Source organism: Marmota flaviventris, chromosome 7, assembly GCF_047511675.1.
Source record: "Marmota flaviventris isolate mMarFla1 chromosome 7, mMarFla1.hap1, whole genome shotgun sequence".
Classification (NCBI taxonomy): Eukaryota; Metazoa; Chordata; class Mammalia; order Rodentia; family Sciuridae; genus Marmota; species Marmota flaviventris.
Window position 1 is genome coordinate 70,464,682 of NC_092504.1, and position 15,510 is coordinate 70,480,191.

The 15,510-nt window shown below is 39.7% G+C and overlaps 1 protein-coding gene across 3 annotated transcripts in view; it reads left to right on the forward strand.

The window, feature by feature from the left end:
- Aff1 (ALF transcription elongation factor 1) overlaps positions 1-15,265 on the forward strand; it is a 187,956-nt gene extending 172,691 nt beyond the window's left edge. For all 3 annotated transcript variants that reach the window (XM_027939726.2, XM_071614415.1, XM_071614416.1), the window contains 8 exons: positions 455-701; positions 1,384-1,475; positions 1,691-1,751; positions 4,928-5,064; positions 5,691-5,762; positions 6,166-6,303; positions 8,661-8,884; positions 9,918-15,265. In XM_027939726.2, coding sequence (XP_027795527.2) covers positions 455-701; positions 1,384-1,475; positions 1,691-1,751; positions 4,928-5,064; positions 5,691-5,762; positions 6,166-6,303; positions 8,661-8,884; positions 9,918-10,039 — 1,093 coding nt within the window. In that variant the 3' untranslated portion in view covers positions 10,040-15,265. The remainder of the gene's footprint in view (positions 1-454; positions 702-1,383; positions 1,476-1,690; positions 1,752-4,927; positions 5,065-5,690; positions 5,763-6,165; positions 6,304-8,660; positions 8,885-9,917) is intronic.
- Positions 15,266-15,510: the final 245 nt, after the last annotated feature.

The window sequence follows — 15,510 nt, forward strand, 5'->3', positions numbered from 1 at the left end:
TTGCTATTTACTGATTTATTCAAGAAATTGCCTCACAAAGTGACTTGGCCAAAACAGGTATAGAGTGCCATGATTGGGAGCCCACCGGGAGGTGAGAGAGGGAGAAGAAGGTGTCAGGTGTGGAGGCAGCCGTTTGGTTTGCCTGTCTGTTGGCCAGGGCAGGCCATAGGCTAGGGAGCCACTGAAAGGTAGGAACATTTGGGGTAAGTTAAGACCATTGTCATGATCGGCAAGCTAAGTGAAAAGTTATACAGCTTCATTTGTTACTAATGAATAGGGAAAGATTTCTCAAGGCATGAAAAGTCCCTAAAATTTGGCTTTTTCTACAACATGATTTCATGCTCAGTAGCCCTGAAGTTTTTCATGCCAGCGGCCATTTTATCCTTTAAAATGAAACTAAGCTGTGCGATTTGTGTTCTGCCTCAGTTTAGTTTTGTGTGATGTTTCACTCCAGGACACCTAGGCCCTCCTCAGAGCCCGCAAAAAAGGAAATGCTTCCCCCTCCACCTGTGTCGTCCTCATCCTCGTCCTCCCAAAAACCAGCCAAGCCAGCACACAAGAGGTCAAGGCAGGAAGCAGACATTTGTGGCCACGACCCTCCCAAAAGTGCCAGTAGTACCAAGAGCAACCATAAAGACCCTTCCGCTTCAAAGCACAGAAAAGTACAGGGGAAAGGCTCTGGAAGCTCCGCTGAACACAAAGTAAGTAGGGAAGGTAGTAATTATGCAAAATGGGATGTATTGGTGTGTCTGTAAGTTCTCAAAGTAAGTCCCTAATGATGGAACTTCAGAGTTGTGCCTCTGTTTTAATATGGCAATGATGAGTTCTCTTTAGAGTCGTAATTTTGGGAGGGGGAATAAAAGGGAGTTGATATTAAACAAATGTTAGGATCGATTTGTTCTTAGTAATTCAAAGGCAGAAAATTCAATAGGTTTTTGTACTAATTCTTTACCAGATATTTTGCAGCAAAAAAAAAAAAAAAAAAATGGTTACCCCAGTTCTTCCTTTGAATATTTGATCACAAATGTTTTGATTATTGGTTATAATGGGAAAAAAATTAACAGCTTTCTCAAACATTACTTCTTCTTATTAATCTGGTCCCTCTGTGTTTGTATTGACTAAGAGAAAATGTTCTATTTGGCTCTGTGAATGACCTGTTCTTTGGGACTTACTTAACGTTGTTTTGAGTTTACAACCAGAACCTAAAAGTTTCAGTTGCATCTGCAGCTGGGAAAGTGTGTGACCCAGTTCACTTGTGCAGTGATTGACTTAAAATTTCTTTTTCAAACTACTGTTTTTGGATGCTTAAGAGGGATGTTCCTTTAGGACATTGATCTTAGGGTTATAGTATAATTTGTGTCTGATTTTTTTTTTTTTTTAAAGGGATCTTCTGGAGACACTGCAAATCCTTTTCCAGTGCCTTTTTTGCCAAATGGTAACTCTAAACCAGGGAAGCCTCAAGTGAAGTTTGACAAGTAAGAGTTCTGGTGCTTTCTTATTTTTCATTCTCCTGGTTTCCCTCTCCTTTGCTTCTTCCCTTTATCTTTACCTCTTGTCCTTCATTATTTACCTCATCCTCTTCCCTTTCTCCTCCTATCTTCTGTCATCTCTCAGTTTTAAGTTATGTTACCCTCATCTAGTAATTTTAGGTTCCTGTGACCCATCTCTGCTTTTTCCTCTTCTTTTTCAGACAGCAAGCTGATTTTCACATGAGGGAAGCCAAAAAGTTGAAGTGCAAAGCAGAGTCAATGGTCAGTCTTGGCTTTTATTCCCTTCGTTGAATGGTTTTTTTAATTATTAAAAAAAAAAAAAGAAGAAAGAAGAAGAAGAAGAAAAAGAAATGAAGCCAGGCATGGTGGGCTTTAATTCCAGCTAATTAGGAGACTAAGGCAAGAGGGTTGCAAGTTCTAGGCCATCCTGGGCAACTTGGTGAGATCCTGTCTCAAAAAATGTTAAGAGGTGGGGATGCATGTTCAGTGGTAGAGAACCCAAGTTCAATCCCCAGAACCGGAATCGGGTGGGGGATGCTATAGTGTTTATGGTCTCTCTTCTACTACATTCTCCATCATTAAACATGTGCATGGGGCATTTTGGGGTGGGAGTCACCAGGAGAAAGAAGTATATGGTCTTGCTATTGGTCGTAATACAATCAGAAGAACCAGGATTTTAATGACCAAAGGATAAGGAGTTTCAGTGGGATTATTTTCTTTGGTTCTGTTGATTCAGTATGATCATGGGCCAATTTACACATACTTAGTCATAAGTAGTCTGTCTAAATGAGTGAAAGTTGATCTGCTTGGTGGTGATTTAATATATGAGTGAGTTTTTTTGTCCCATTGAGTCAATTCTTTGGATGTGAAAAATGAGTTCGGCTTTTGAAAATCAGTCAATTTGTGCCCACCCTGACAGTTGACAAGGTGAGGAAGCGTGTTTACATTCCAAAATTACCTAAAATCCCTGCAAGACTGACCTGAAGGAATAGTTGACCAAAGCCAGTAGATGAAAATTTGAGATAAAGGTGATGATTGTACAGTTGGTAAACATGCTTGAAGATGTGAACTCTCTTTACTAATTGGCCTATGGATTTTCTGGAAGGTGGTGGTTTGCTGTTAATGATATATGTAACTAAGTATGCTTTTACATCTTTACTGCAATATAATGAGATCATGTTTGCCCTTTGTCATATTTAAACACCTAAAAAAGTATGGCTTTTATTTATTGAGCATGTCCCCCAAACCTAAACCCAACTGCATGTGGCAGGGTTCACAGGGACCTAAATCTGGCCACTCTGCAGGAGTCATTCAGACCTTGGCTTGGTGCTCTCACCCTAGGCTGCAGATGGGCATCCATTCTCCTGCTCTCTAGAGGGGAAACAACTGAGACCTTTTACAGGTCCCATTGCTAAAGGGTCCCATGTTGGATGCCATGAGGGAGCCCAGGACAAGATGCTCTGTCCCTATCCTACATCACCCTGTGTCAGGATGACTTGAGTCAGACCATGGCTGCACCACACAATGGTGCTCTTTCAGCTGCCTCCTTACTGGAACTGTATGACTCTTGTGAGTTTTGTAAAAGAGTAAATATTTAGCATTATTATCTAGTTATCTGAAACCTATCTTGACATTGGACATGTTCCACACTGGATTCCCTCATTCAAACAGTATTCCAGGTATTTGCTTGAATCTATACATAGGTATATCTTCTCTCTGCATAAGGCAGCCATACAACCCAGTGTGCCAGGACAGTCCTGCTTTATGTCTTGTGTATTCCATTGCAGTAATTATACCCATTTTGCTCTCAAAGTCTGCCAGTTTGGACAATAACCTGTCTGGTCACCTTTTTCATAATATTCTGTCTTAATGGCATAATATCTCAAAGATGTGCACTTGGCATCCAGAGAGCTAAGAAGTGCTCAGCCAAGTGCAGGGGAGCGTATTTCATCTTTACGTGCACTTGTTGAGTAGGGAAATCAGAGCTGCACTGCTGTAGCCCTGTTTGGGGAGAGTGATCACAGGGATAATGCTTCTTAGCCTTGCAAAGTACTTGAGGAAGTGGATATTCCCTAATCAGCTTGTTAGCTGATAGTTTCGTTTGCTTCTGCCCTAAGGCTAATATTAATTTCGGAAATTCCATGAAATAGATGGTTTTACATAAGATAATTTTGAGAATTAGATTCCCATCAGTGAAGCAAATGAATGTGTCCTATTCTTCTCATTGAGGCATACTAATTTGACTTCTATTCTTTTTTTTTTTTTTTTGTCACTTATCTTCTGAGCCTTGGCTCTCTAGGAAAGAAATTTTGAAGCTAAGTTATTTTTAAAAGTTAAAATTTTTAGAGCACTAAGATTGAGTGTTCTGAAGTATATGTCTGCATATAAACGTCTACGCATCTGTCACATGAAGTCGTGTTTCATATGCATGTCTGTGTAGCAACTCCATTTGTTCCACGGAGGTTAGACACAGAACAGTATGTGCCCTGAGGGAAGCACACAGCAGTGCACTAAGGGAAAGAGCTGTTCCTGCTCCTGCCTGTGGCGTGTAGCAGCAGCCTGTAAATTAAATAACAGTCCTAAGCTACCTGATAGGTCACTGCCCTCATGTATTGCTATTTTAATTCTTTTTTAACATATCAAATTGAGAGCATTAGGGAAAACTACAGACTTGCAATTGTTAGTCAGCTGCTCTCAGTGTGTGGTGCGCATGCCACAGGTAGAGAAAAAGTGAGTTGCTTATCCCAGTGTCATTAGTTGAATTGGCTGTATGCCACTCAGTGAGAAGAGCTTTAAGTGACAAAATATATATTTACTTTTAAGGCGGCCACAAGTATCTGATTTCCTTTATATTTCTAATTTCTCTAATCCCTCAAAGGAACTTTGAAATTTTGTCCCTATTATCTCAGTACTAAATGTCCCTGATGCCTTGTACTAAATCTAGGTGCCAAAAGAGATTAATCTGTTGGGCTTTAAAATGCTTGAAGATTATTATTAGGGATTATGTCTAAAATACTCCTAATCTATGATAAATGTATTCTACTTCAGATAAACCTCAACATCTACCAAAGAAACTTGTGTCTGCCTTACTTTAGATGTGTAGAATAACCTATTTCTCAAGAAAGTTATGTAATGAATAATTTTGTGTTAATAACAAGGAGTCTTGGTTTGTGTGCTTCCAGAAGGTTGTGAGAGAATAGTCTTAATACAGATTTGTTTTCTTATTTCTAATGAATTTTTCAAAAAAATAAAAAAAGAAATTTTTTGGTTGGTTAGAGCTGACAGGCTTTAGTTATTTATCACTTTTAGTTGGTTTATTTTCATACTTTTTTTTTTTCTGATGATTAAACCAAGACAGTGGAGGAAAGTTAAAGAATGTGGGAAAGGAACTAAATAAAGCCTGTCTCGGGCCTAACAGTGGCTGTGTTCTTCTACAGACGGACAAGGTTGGAAAGGCCTTCAAGTACTTGGAAGCCATCCTGTCCTTTATCGAGTGTGGGATTGCCATGGAGTCTGAGAGTCCGGCCTCCAAGTCCGCTTATTCAGTGTACTCAGAAACTGTAGATCTCATTAAGTAAGTGCCAAGTCACTTTGCTGTTCTCTCAAGTACTTCTCTTTCCTCACCTTTATTGCTTTAATCTTTCAACCTTAGCGTGAATACAGCTACAGTACAGGGGAGCCTTCAGGTCATGGGAGCTGGGGCTGCAGCTCAGTTTAGAGCACTTGTTTGGCATGCGAGGCCCTGGGCTCCATCCCAGCACTGCCAAAAGGTAAAACAATAAGAAGGTATTGGTCCAAGAACTGAATTAAATTGTGTTCTAACTGAAGTGCTAGCACAGAATTACTGAATCTAGCCATATCACTTTGCCAAGTGCACTGAGAAATGCTACACCTTGCAGGGACGGGGTGGTTTTTCCAGTTTAGCTTTCTTATCAGATGCCCTCTGGGCTCAGGTGTGTATTTACCTGCATTTCAACAGGGGGCTCAGTGAGGGCACAACTGCACTTGGTTTCAGCCATAGGTCCTGGTTTTCTGAATGGCCTGCATTGTTGCTCACTGTTCCTGTGTGGCTGTCATGATTTCATATCTTCAGGAAAAGTCAATACAAAGAGCACTAAAATACAGTTCCAAGATGCATCTGTGCCTGGGATTTTCATACTGTCTTTGTTTAACCTAGTATATGGTTTTGTCTCCCTATAGATTCACAATGTCATTAAAATCATTCTCAGATGCCACAGCACCAACACAAGAGAAAATATTTGCTGTTTTATGGTGTGTATTTTTTTTCTTTGTTAAATAGCACTAAATGTGTTTTTGTTTCTTTTGATGTTAAAACATTTTGAAATTTGATTCCTTAACCTAATGCTAGTGAGTACTTGGTTGGGGTTAATCCCACTGATGATTACTGGGAAATGGCACCTAATGCTGTTTTACTGAAGACTTGGTAAATGCTTTGGTCTTGTGGTTTAAGCTGTATCTTTGCACATCTATGTCTTTATGCCAATATTGACTTTTGGCAATAGTCTGAACAGTGTAGATTCTTGAGGTATACAGACAGGAGCATACCCAGTGTGCTCATGAGACTTGAAGGTACAACGGTTGTTTTTCTGTGGTAGAGCTAGTCCTGTCCACAAGGTGATGCACATGTCACTTTAACTTCTGTTCTTGTTCACAGCATGCGTTGCCAGTCCCTTTTGAACATGGCAATGTTTCGTTGTAAAAAAGACGTAGCAATAAAGTATTCCCGTACTCTTAATGAACACTTCAAGAGTTCTTCCAAAGTGGCCCAGGCCCCTTCTCCATGCATTGCAAGGTAATTATAAATCTAATTTCAATAATTTACAAAATTAAGTCATTCTTAATTTACCTCTTTTGCAACTGTCTCCCTCTCCCCCTCTTTGGCTTTTCAAAATTGAATGCTTCATCTCTGTGCTGATTTGCTCCTTAAAGGTAAATTATTAGCATATTTCTGCCGTTTGAGAATTATTTATAAATCAATATTGAGGCAGATTGGTTAACATAAAAGGTACAGTAGTTCCCTCTTGTCCATGGTTGATACATTTCAAGATCCCCAGTGGATGCATGAAACTGCAGATTAGTAACAAACACTCTATATATACTATGCTTTTTCTTATACATATCTATAAAAGTTTAATTTGTAAATCAGGCACAGTAAGAGATTAGCAGTAAGGTCTGGGAGTGTGGCTCAGTGGTAGAGCATTTGCCTAGTATGTGCTAGGCCCTGGGTTTGATCCCTAGCATGGCAACAACAAAGGATTAACAATATTAACTAATAATAGAACAATTATAACAATACATTGTAAATAGAAGCTATGTGAATGTGGTCTCTCATTGGAGTCTAAGCAAGCCCATGGTTGACTGCAGTTAACTTCTGTGGGAAGCAAAACGGTAGATAAGAGGGGGTTAGAATAATTGCAAAGAACATAGAGTCTAAATTTTAGAGCTTTGAGGATCTTAGATATGCCTAAGAACACAAAACCATGAGGGGCAGAACCAGAGCCAATGTGCTTTCTCCTTCTGTGATGTATCTTCTTGACATTTCAATAAACAAGAACTTTCCAGAACCATATACCTTCCACTGTCTTCAGGACCCACACCAGTAATACCAATGAAGCAATTATGTCTAGCAAAATTATTTCTCCCACTTTGTGAACTGCAATTGTTTATCTGCTGTAAAACATTGAAAAAGAGAATCGTGTTCACTTGTGTTTATAAGATGAAGGTGGGTTGTTCTGCCCTGTAGTCCTTGTCTAGTATTTTCTTTTTTAAAAAAATTTGGTCATATTCCTTGGGAAGTTCCTAGTTCTGATAGGTTTTGCTATTTTAAGAGCATCACTTAGAAGACTGCCCGATTTCCAGAAATTCTAAAGAAGAGACTCCCATATGGCCTCTCTTAAAAAAGAGAAAGTCCTGGTTGAGAAGCAATTTCTTATTTATGAAAGCTTCACAACTCCCACTCTGAGATATTCTAAGCTAATAGGTTGTCAGTCACATTATTTTAGATAATTCCTGTGGCCATCTGCCCAGCCAGACCACCTAACCCCTATAGCTGCTGTCGAAACAGCAGTAAACAAAGCAGACAAGAGTTGCTGCCTCAGGAAGCTCTCTCTCCAGTCTTTGAAAGTGTGTGTTCTGCCAGGCATGCTCAGGATCGTGCAGCCCACAGGGCAGATGTCACAGCGTGAAACTGCTGCTGCTGACCCCACCTTCCATCCTGTATCCATTTACTTTTTATGTCTGAGTGACTTCCCTGGTCTTTTCTCATTTGCTCCACGTTGAAGCACATGTTAACTGGCATGACCAGATATTTAGCCAAGGGCAGAAAAAACAGTAAGGTTCAGTTTCCCAGTGTGTGACACTCCCCGCCCATTTTCCTGCAGTCTACCCACAGCAGTTCATTTGTTGATTCTGTGGGATTCTACTCTTAGCACTTACTTGCCAGGCACTGGGGTGCATCCCAGCAACTTGGGAGGCTGAGGCAGGATCACAGGTTCAAAGCCAACCTAGTGAGACCTTGTCTCAAAAATAAAAAGGGCTGGGGATGTGGCTCAGTGGTTAAGTGCCCCTGCGTTCAATCCCTAGTAATCAGCCTCCCTAATCCCTTACCCCTCCCCCCAAAAGCCATTTACTGCGTTAAGTGCTAGCTGTGGAAAGATTAATAAGACATGATCTCTGCCTCCATGGTGCTGTGACCCAAATGAATGCAAAACAAAAGATAAGTTCAAAGTTGTGTCAGGAAGGCGGCCTTGTTGTATCTACAGTGACTAAAAGAGTATCAGATACAGAGTAGGTGCTCAGTTTAGTGTTTCCTGAGGGGATGAAATGATGATGATGATGATGATGATGATGATGATGTGTGTGTGTATGTATATATATATGTGGGGTCTTCCTAGCATAAGTTGGAACTAGACATGGTAAGAAGAAGGGATTCCTCCGTGGAAGAGGAGGTAGACTGTTCAAGGGCATGGGAAAGCATATTTGGAATACAGTTAGTGTGCCTAGGTCTTCTTCAACTGTATAGGAGTCACTTTAGCTATAGTTATTTTTTTGGTGGATGCACACTGAAACTTGGTGATGTAGATTGCAGTCTTCGAGGTAGGAAACCTGCAATCTGGCAGGCTTTAACCATGTCTTTCTCTAACCTTCCAGAAGCACAGGCACACCATCCCCTCTGTCCCCAATGCCTTCTCCTGCCAGCTCTGCAGGGTCCCAGTCAAGTGCTGGCAGTATGGGGAGCAGTGGAATGACTGCCACAATCAGTACTCCAGTCACCATCCAGAACATGACCTCTTCCTATGTCACCATCACGTCCCACGTCCTTACCGCCTTTGATCTTTGGGAACAGGCTGAAGTCCTTGCAAGGAAGAATAAAGGTAAAGGTTTCTGGGGTGGTGATTAGTGGGGGCATGGAGGTTGGGAGGAAATGGTGTTGGTTTGTATTCTATGTTCGGTTTCTTAAAGGAAAGAAGGACACGTGTAGCTGTTTCCCTTTTCATTTTCTCCATTTTGCCTTGTTACCTACTTGTAATTCTCCCTGAAACTTTGTGGCTTAGAGCTGGATTTCTGTAGCTAGATTAGCAAAACCAAATTAGCAGTGGTTTTAGCACCTTGCCCCTTCACAAGCTCTGCTGTCATCATTTCAGTCTGAACCAAAATGCTAGCAAAAGGGCAAAGCAAATAAAGAAAGTCACGGCTGTTCCTAGCCTCAACCCATTTAAGACGGGAAGTAGCACAATCCCAGTGCTGAGTTTGTTTTCAGTAGACGTTAAGAAAAACGGTCAGCTACAACAAGAGAAATATAGCATAGTAAACGGTCTTATGACTTGTTTGGGGAAGAAGGCCCTAGGAGTAATCCAGGGTTCAGGAGCAGTAGGACCTGTAGGTAGAGGAACTGGTTGGCATCAGGCCAGCTACCACTAAGTAAATGCATACAGCAGCGAGCGCCAGAACATGGCTGTGACTTCTATCTCCCCGGCTAGAGAGTAGAAGGCAGCCAGCTGGCTGTAATCTCTACTTTTCCCCACAGCCTCTTAGAGCTTTATCTGTCTTAGTAAAATAATGATACTTTTAAGGTGGTTGGGGTTGTTTTTGTTTTTGCATCCATGCATCCATTGATGAAATGTATAAAATGGCTATTTTCAAACTTCCAGTCACTACCCTAGGCAGGTGTTATGCATCCAACTCTAAAGCAAACCTGGTTCGTGGCCTTCTAGTCTAGAGGAGGGGTGTGGAGAGTTAGCAGGTGATTACAGATTATGATTCCTTTTTTTTTTTTTTTTTTTGAGATGAAATGCAGGGTATTGTAGGGACATAGCTTCTGAACCTTGACTTTTTGTATTTCTATTTTAATTTGTGTGTGCGCATGTGTATTTACTAGTTTGGGGCTTTTTGTTTTTCTTTTTCCAGAATTCTTTGCTCAACTCAGCACAAAAGTATGCACCTTGGCCCTCAACAGCAGTCTGGTGGACCTGGTGCACTATATAAGACAGGGTTTTCAGCGGCTCAAACAAGTAACCAAAACACCTTAATGGAAACCCAAGTTGACTCCATGCCTTGGGGACTTTTTTTTTTTTTTTTTTTTGCACATTGGAAGCGTAAAAAACAGTCTCGACATTTGTCTCATCAGGATATCAAACTCAAGAAGAGAAGCAGCATAAGATGGCCAGGAGGTTTGTCCACATAAACTCTCAAGAGTCGTGTTATCATTGGGTGGACACTATGGTTACACAGAAGCAGAGATGGAGGTCAGCCCCAGAGATGATCTTGCCTTTCCTAACTACAGGATAAAAGTGCAATGTAGCCTAATGGGCATGTGAATGGTCTAGAAACATTTCTGTGGTCTTTTGTTTTTGTTTTTTAACCAGTAGGATGGATGTAAGCTGCAAGTGAAATGAGGAACAATGTCAATTCTGAAAGCAAATTCACATCATCTCAGTAACCATACTAAGTCCATTCACAGAAGAAAATTTTTTTAAACATTGATTTTTGGTGAAGGGTTTTGTGGATGATTTGTTTTAAAAAAATTTAAGTTCTGAGGGAAACTTGTTTAACAGATTCTAATGGCCATCTGTAAAATGTAAGTTGTGAAGGACTCCACTGTACCCCACTTTCTGCCAGTGAACAGTGACTTTGATAATACCAAGTATTGTCATAGTGTATGAAACTGAAGGCAACCCCCTCCCATTGCCCTGTGTACTGCGCGTTCACCCCAGCTCAGATTCCTGACTGTGCTGAAATGAACCCACGATCCACGTCACGCAACGGAGGAAGAACAAGTGCGCATGGGAGCCACCTCGAGAGTCACTTGAGGCCGACTCCTGGAGGACTTGGCGCTGCCATCCCCACTCTTGTTTCCTTGAAGGGTTCTAGCTAACAAGGTGGTCTCCATTGATCAAATTCTGTATTTCCTAACTTGGGGAAGAAGGGAACAACATTTATACCTGACCAGATGGCTAACGTGCTTTTTGATTCTTGTTTTAAGTAGAGATGGAATTTGAGGTGCTGATCGGTGGTCTACAGCTATGTGGTAACTCATGTCTAATCAATTCAGTTTTGTCAGTGAAGAAAAATGATATCTACTTCGTAGAGAGGCTATATTTTTCTGCTACAAATTATTTTATATTTATAGCAAAACTAAACTTTGTGAGCCCTTGATTGCCTAGGGGAAATTGACTCCCTGAGAGAATGTGGAGATGTGGGGATTAAGTAGATTTCTAAAAAAATTGTCACCACATGCCTTCACTCCAGAGTGTTCTCAGACAACTAGATTTGAATAGGTTGAAGAGGGAACTGTGGCCTTCCTCTAAGTTAATGTCATACTGTCTGCATTAAACCAGGTTCGTTTTGAATGGCCTAAAATGAAAGAACACAATCAGAATTCCCACATGCCCACAAGCACAGATTGCTTTTTGAAATTTTGAAGGTTGTTATTGGAAATACTCTTTTGAGTGCAGTGTTTTTAAAAACCAGTTCTTTTTTATCCCTTTTAGAAAGTAGAATTTGCTCATGTGTTAAAATTGAGGAGTGAGCTTCATCTGTGCAACTAATTGGTTTCCTTTTCTCCCCTGTTACCCTGTTTTTTGTATTTATTAGTGAAGGGAGAACCATTTTTATTTATAGTGAAGACGCCCAAGGTCTCTCTGATGAATACTAGGACTTTCTGGTTTCATAAACATATAAAGGGATGTGTAGATGCTGGAGCCATGCTGACTTTTCAGTTTAAAATTGTGTGAAGCTGCCCCCTGGTCTCTCCTCCAGCCTGTTCTTTGATTGCTAACTAGGTTAAAGCCAGAGAATGACAGTGGAGTTAATATCTGAGCGTTAAACCTTGATGTGTGATGTGTGATCCTGACGAAGCAGTTTCCTTTACTGATGTTCTGAAGCAAAGCTATTGTTTTTTTAAACTACTAGAGAGCCTGTTGTTATATGGACAATAATTGCCTGGTAGGTTGTAAGGCCTGGCATTGTGTTTCCTCCTTGTATGGAGGGGACAAGGCACTAGAATCAGCAAGATCACTTAAAATCCTTCTGTCTTAACTCCCCTTCCCCGTCTGCTGTGTCAAGCCACCTGTCAATGGTGAAGGGTTCTGTTCTTTATGACAGGTTCTGATCTATGCGGGTTGTACCAGAGCATGTGTGAGTCTGTGGGCAAGCCACCATGCTCCCTTGACTGAAAACATTCCCAAGTGGATTTCTCAGCCAAGTGTAACAGATTGCTTTTTCAGTGGCCTTATTCTTTGTGGGTTTTTTTCCTCCCTGAAATCTATATTAAAATTTTATTTGTCCCTTGAAAAAAAATAATGAATCTGGATAGATCAATTTGTACTACTTTGATCATTGGATATTTCTGATTCTTACTGCAACAGTCCTTGTACCTAACAGAGAATTCCTGATGACTACCTTTTTAATAGAGTAAGTAAAAGGTAGTGTCTGATGAGTCCTTAATGTTCATAAGCCCTTTTTGCTGTTACAGTTGTATATAGAAATCTGAAGGATTTTTAAACCATTTGCACTTTTTCACTGCATGCTTATAATTCCCAAAGGCAAAAATTTGTACTGAGGTAGATCTTTCAAGAGGATTAGATTATAAAATTAAGCCTTTGTATATGTGAAGTTCTCATGGCAACAGTGATAGTGCACACTTCACAGTGAGAAAAATAGAAAAAATTAATCTTAATGAAAACAGAGTAAATCTTGCCTTTGCCACTACAGGTGTGTGTGTGTGTGTGTGTGTGTGTGTGTGTGTGTGTGTGTGTGAGAGAGAGAGAGAGAGAGAATGAATAAGAATGTGGGAGAATACTGTTTTATTTTAAACGAATTGTTGAATGTTTCTACCCTTCTGAAGATAGTGAAAATGTGAATCAACGAACCTTGGAGCCCTATTAAATAATGAAAAAGACTTTTCCGAAATCTACCAGATTATACTTGGGGTTAAGATTATGAATATACAGATGACATGGTAGCAGTGGTACAGTATGAGAGGGTTCAGCATGCAGTAATCAGGAATAAACTACAATAGGATAATTTGTTTGATATCATGATTTGATCACAATATTAAATGAGAAAAGCAACTGATTTTTTAAACAAAAAGATCTTTTTTTAAAGATTGTTTTAGCCAAAATGTATAGTTACTTCCTTTAGACAAATTGGACATTTACCTCCTTTATTCTTTACTCTTTAGTTCTAGATCTTGGGATGTTTAGAAGCTAATCTACTCTCCCTTTCTAGCTGAAAACTTGCCTTACCTGGTACCTTACATATTAATGTTAGTAGGAGCAGGAGGTTAGTCTTGATCCACTTTTTAAAGCAAAAAGAAAACCACTGTGTTCTCTACAACTGCTATCTCTGATGTGCAAAAGAATATGTAATCTGTACACAAATAGAGAACAAGAGCTGATTCAGTTGTATATATTTGTTGTGCCCTTGTTGACCAAACCTAATTTTGAAATAATGTTTTGCCACAGCTTTAAGGTATGTTACATGGGTCGTCTTATATCTATCTTCTGCTTTATGAAGTTTGAAGTTTATTTGTGCATATTAAGATAAATGAGTTGGTTTTATTTAGCATACTTTTAAATTCTTCCATGCCTTCTACCAAATTCTTTTTTTTTTCTTAATGATTTCTTTTCCCTGACACTACAAAATACCTTTGAAAATTTTTTATCATTTCTTCTGACACACTCTTTCCCACTGAGTAGCAGGATTTAAATTTTCCAAGACTATTTTGGGCTTCTGGTAGAAACACAGAAGTGTAGATTTTCTTACTGAAAAGTGAGTACACATTGCAGCTGTGAAGAGATGGCCAGGATTGATTATGGTGGTGCTTGCCCCCACCCCTTCTCTTGTGGATTGCCTCTTCTGGTTTTTTCCCACTGGGAAATAATGGGTGTAAGGTATTTTTTTTCTGTGCCTTTATTATTTGTTTTCATGGGGAGAAGTATAGTGGCAGAATAGCATGGTGCTGAGGGTCTTCCTTCACACATTACAAGTGGTATTTCTGCCGTGTAGTCAGTCCTCCAGTCCACAACCCAGTTATGTTGGTTTCTTGGTGGCTGAGGATGCACATCTCTTTGTGAATTGTGAGCACTAGTCATGTTCTTTAGTTCTTATTTATGATGCGTTGATCAGCACCATCTACTACTTTTCTTGAGGTGACTGTATGTTTCTTATTGTTTTGAGGGAAATCACACTTTATCCTGTCACTGTGAGTCAGACATCATTAGGTACCATGCTGAGTAGATGTGCCCTTACTTCTACCTAAGAGGATGTCTCAGAGGGCAGGAAGGAAACCCTGCAGCTCCTCATAAGCCTATATGGAAATATATAGGCCTGGGAGGACAAGGGAATAAGACCACTGACATCAAGGCTGGCCAAGCTGCACTGTCCAACCAGGTAGTGGCCAACCTAAAGGAGATGACTTGCTTTGCTTAAAAGTAGGTATTTAAGCAATACTCCTCACAGGCAGTATTAAGTTTGCCTTCTGTTCAGGCCATGACATGTATTGTTAAGCTCACTGCACATCCTCCTTTCAGACATCAAGTATACACTGTTCATGTTGGGGTGTGTGTGTGTGTGTGTGTGTGTGTGTGTGTGTCCCAAATCTTGTTTAAAAAAATTTTTTTTTTTCCTGAATGTGATCATGTTTGGATGTTATCTGAGCAGGGTTGCTTTTTTTTTATTTATTACCATTATATATTATATTATATTATATATTTTTGCTTTCTTATAACTTTAGAAAAGTCGAATCTTGGTGTTAAATTGTTTAAATGAATAATTTTTCCAGTTGATAAATGAAAATCACTGGGCTATCTTTAAAGTAATAAGTTTTTCTTTAATTTCTGTGGAATAATGTGCCAGCTCTTGTCAACACAATGACTTTGTATGTAGGATAGAAAAGCAGCGATGCTCTCAATGGGAAGATGTGCAACACAAATAAGGGGAACTCCACATATTTTATCTACTTCAGCAATGGAACTGCAACTTGGGGCTTTTGTGAATAAAAGTTAGATGCCTTGTATAGTCCTTTGAAAGAGACATATGTGATCTCTGAGAGAATTATAGTTTTTTTTAGAAGAAAAATTTGCAAAAGATCTTTCCAAAGATAATGTGCCACAGATCTTTTGTTTGCTGTTCTCTGTAATGAGGATTAAGTGCTGTTTTAAAAAAAAAAATGTAATTGATCTGTTCTTTAAATTCTTTCCTTTTCACAAGAGGATCGAGCTGTTGAAAAAATTAATAAAAATTTAGAGAAATCATTGGAGTTGAATCCTTGCTTTTACTACTTTGCCTGAATAAGGTAATTCTTAAAATTGCTATATGATATTGCGTCTGTGGCCAGAGTGTTTCACAGGGAATAGTGTGCTCTCTCCTTCACAGTACTTATTGCTTTTTGGGAGGATGTATATGTGGTCAGAAGGTAGCTTAATCTTCTGTTGAGTTTATTCTCAAAAGCATAAGCACATACAAATTAACCCACTGGGGCTTATCCTGACATCAGGGG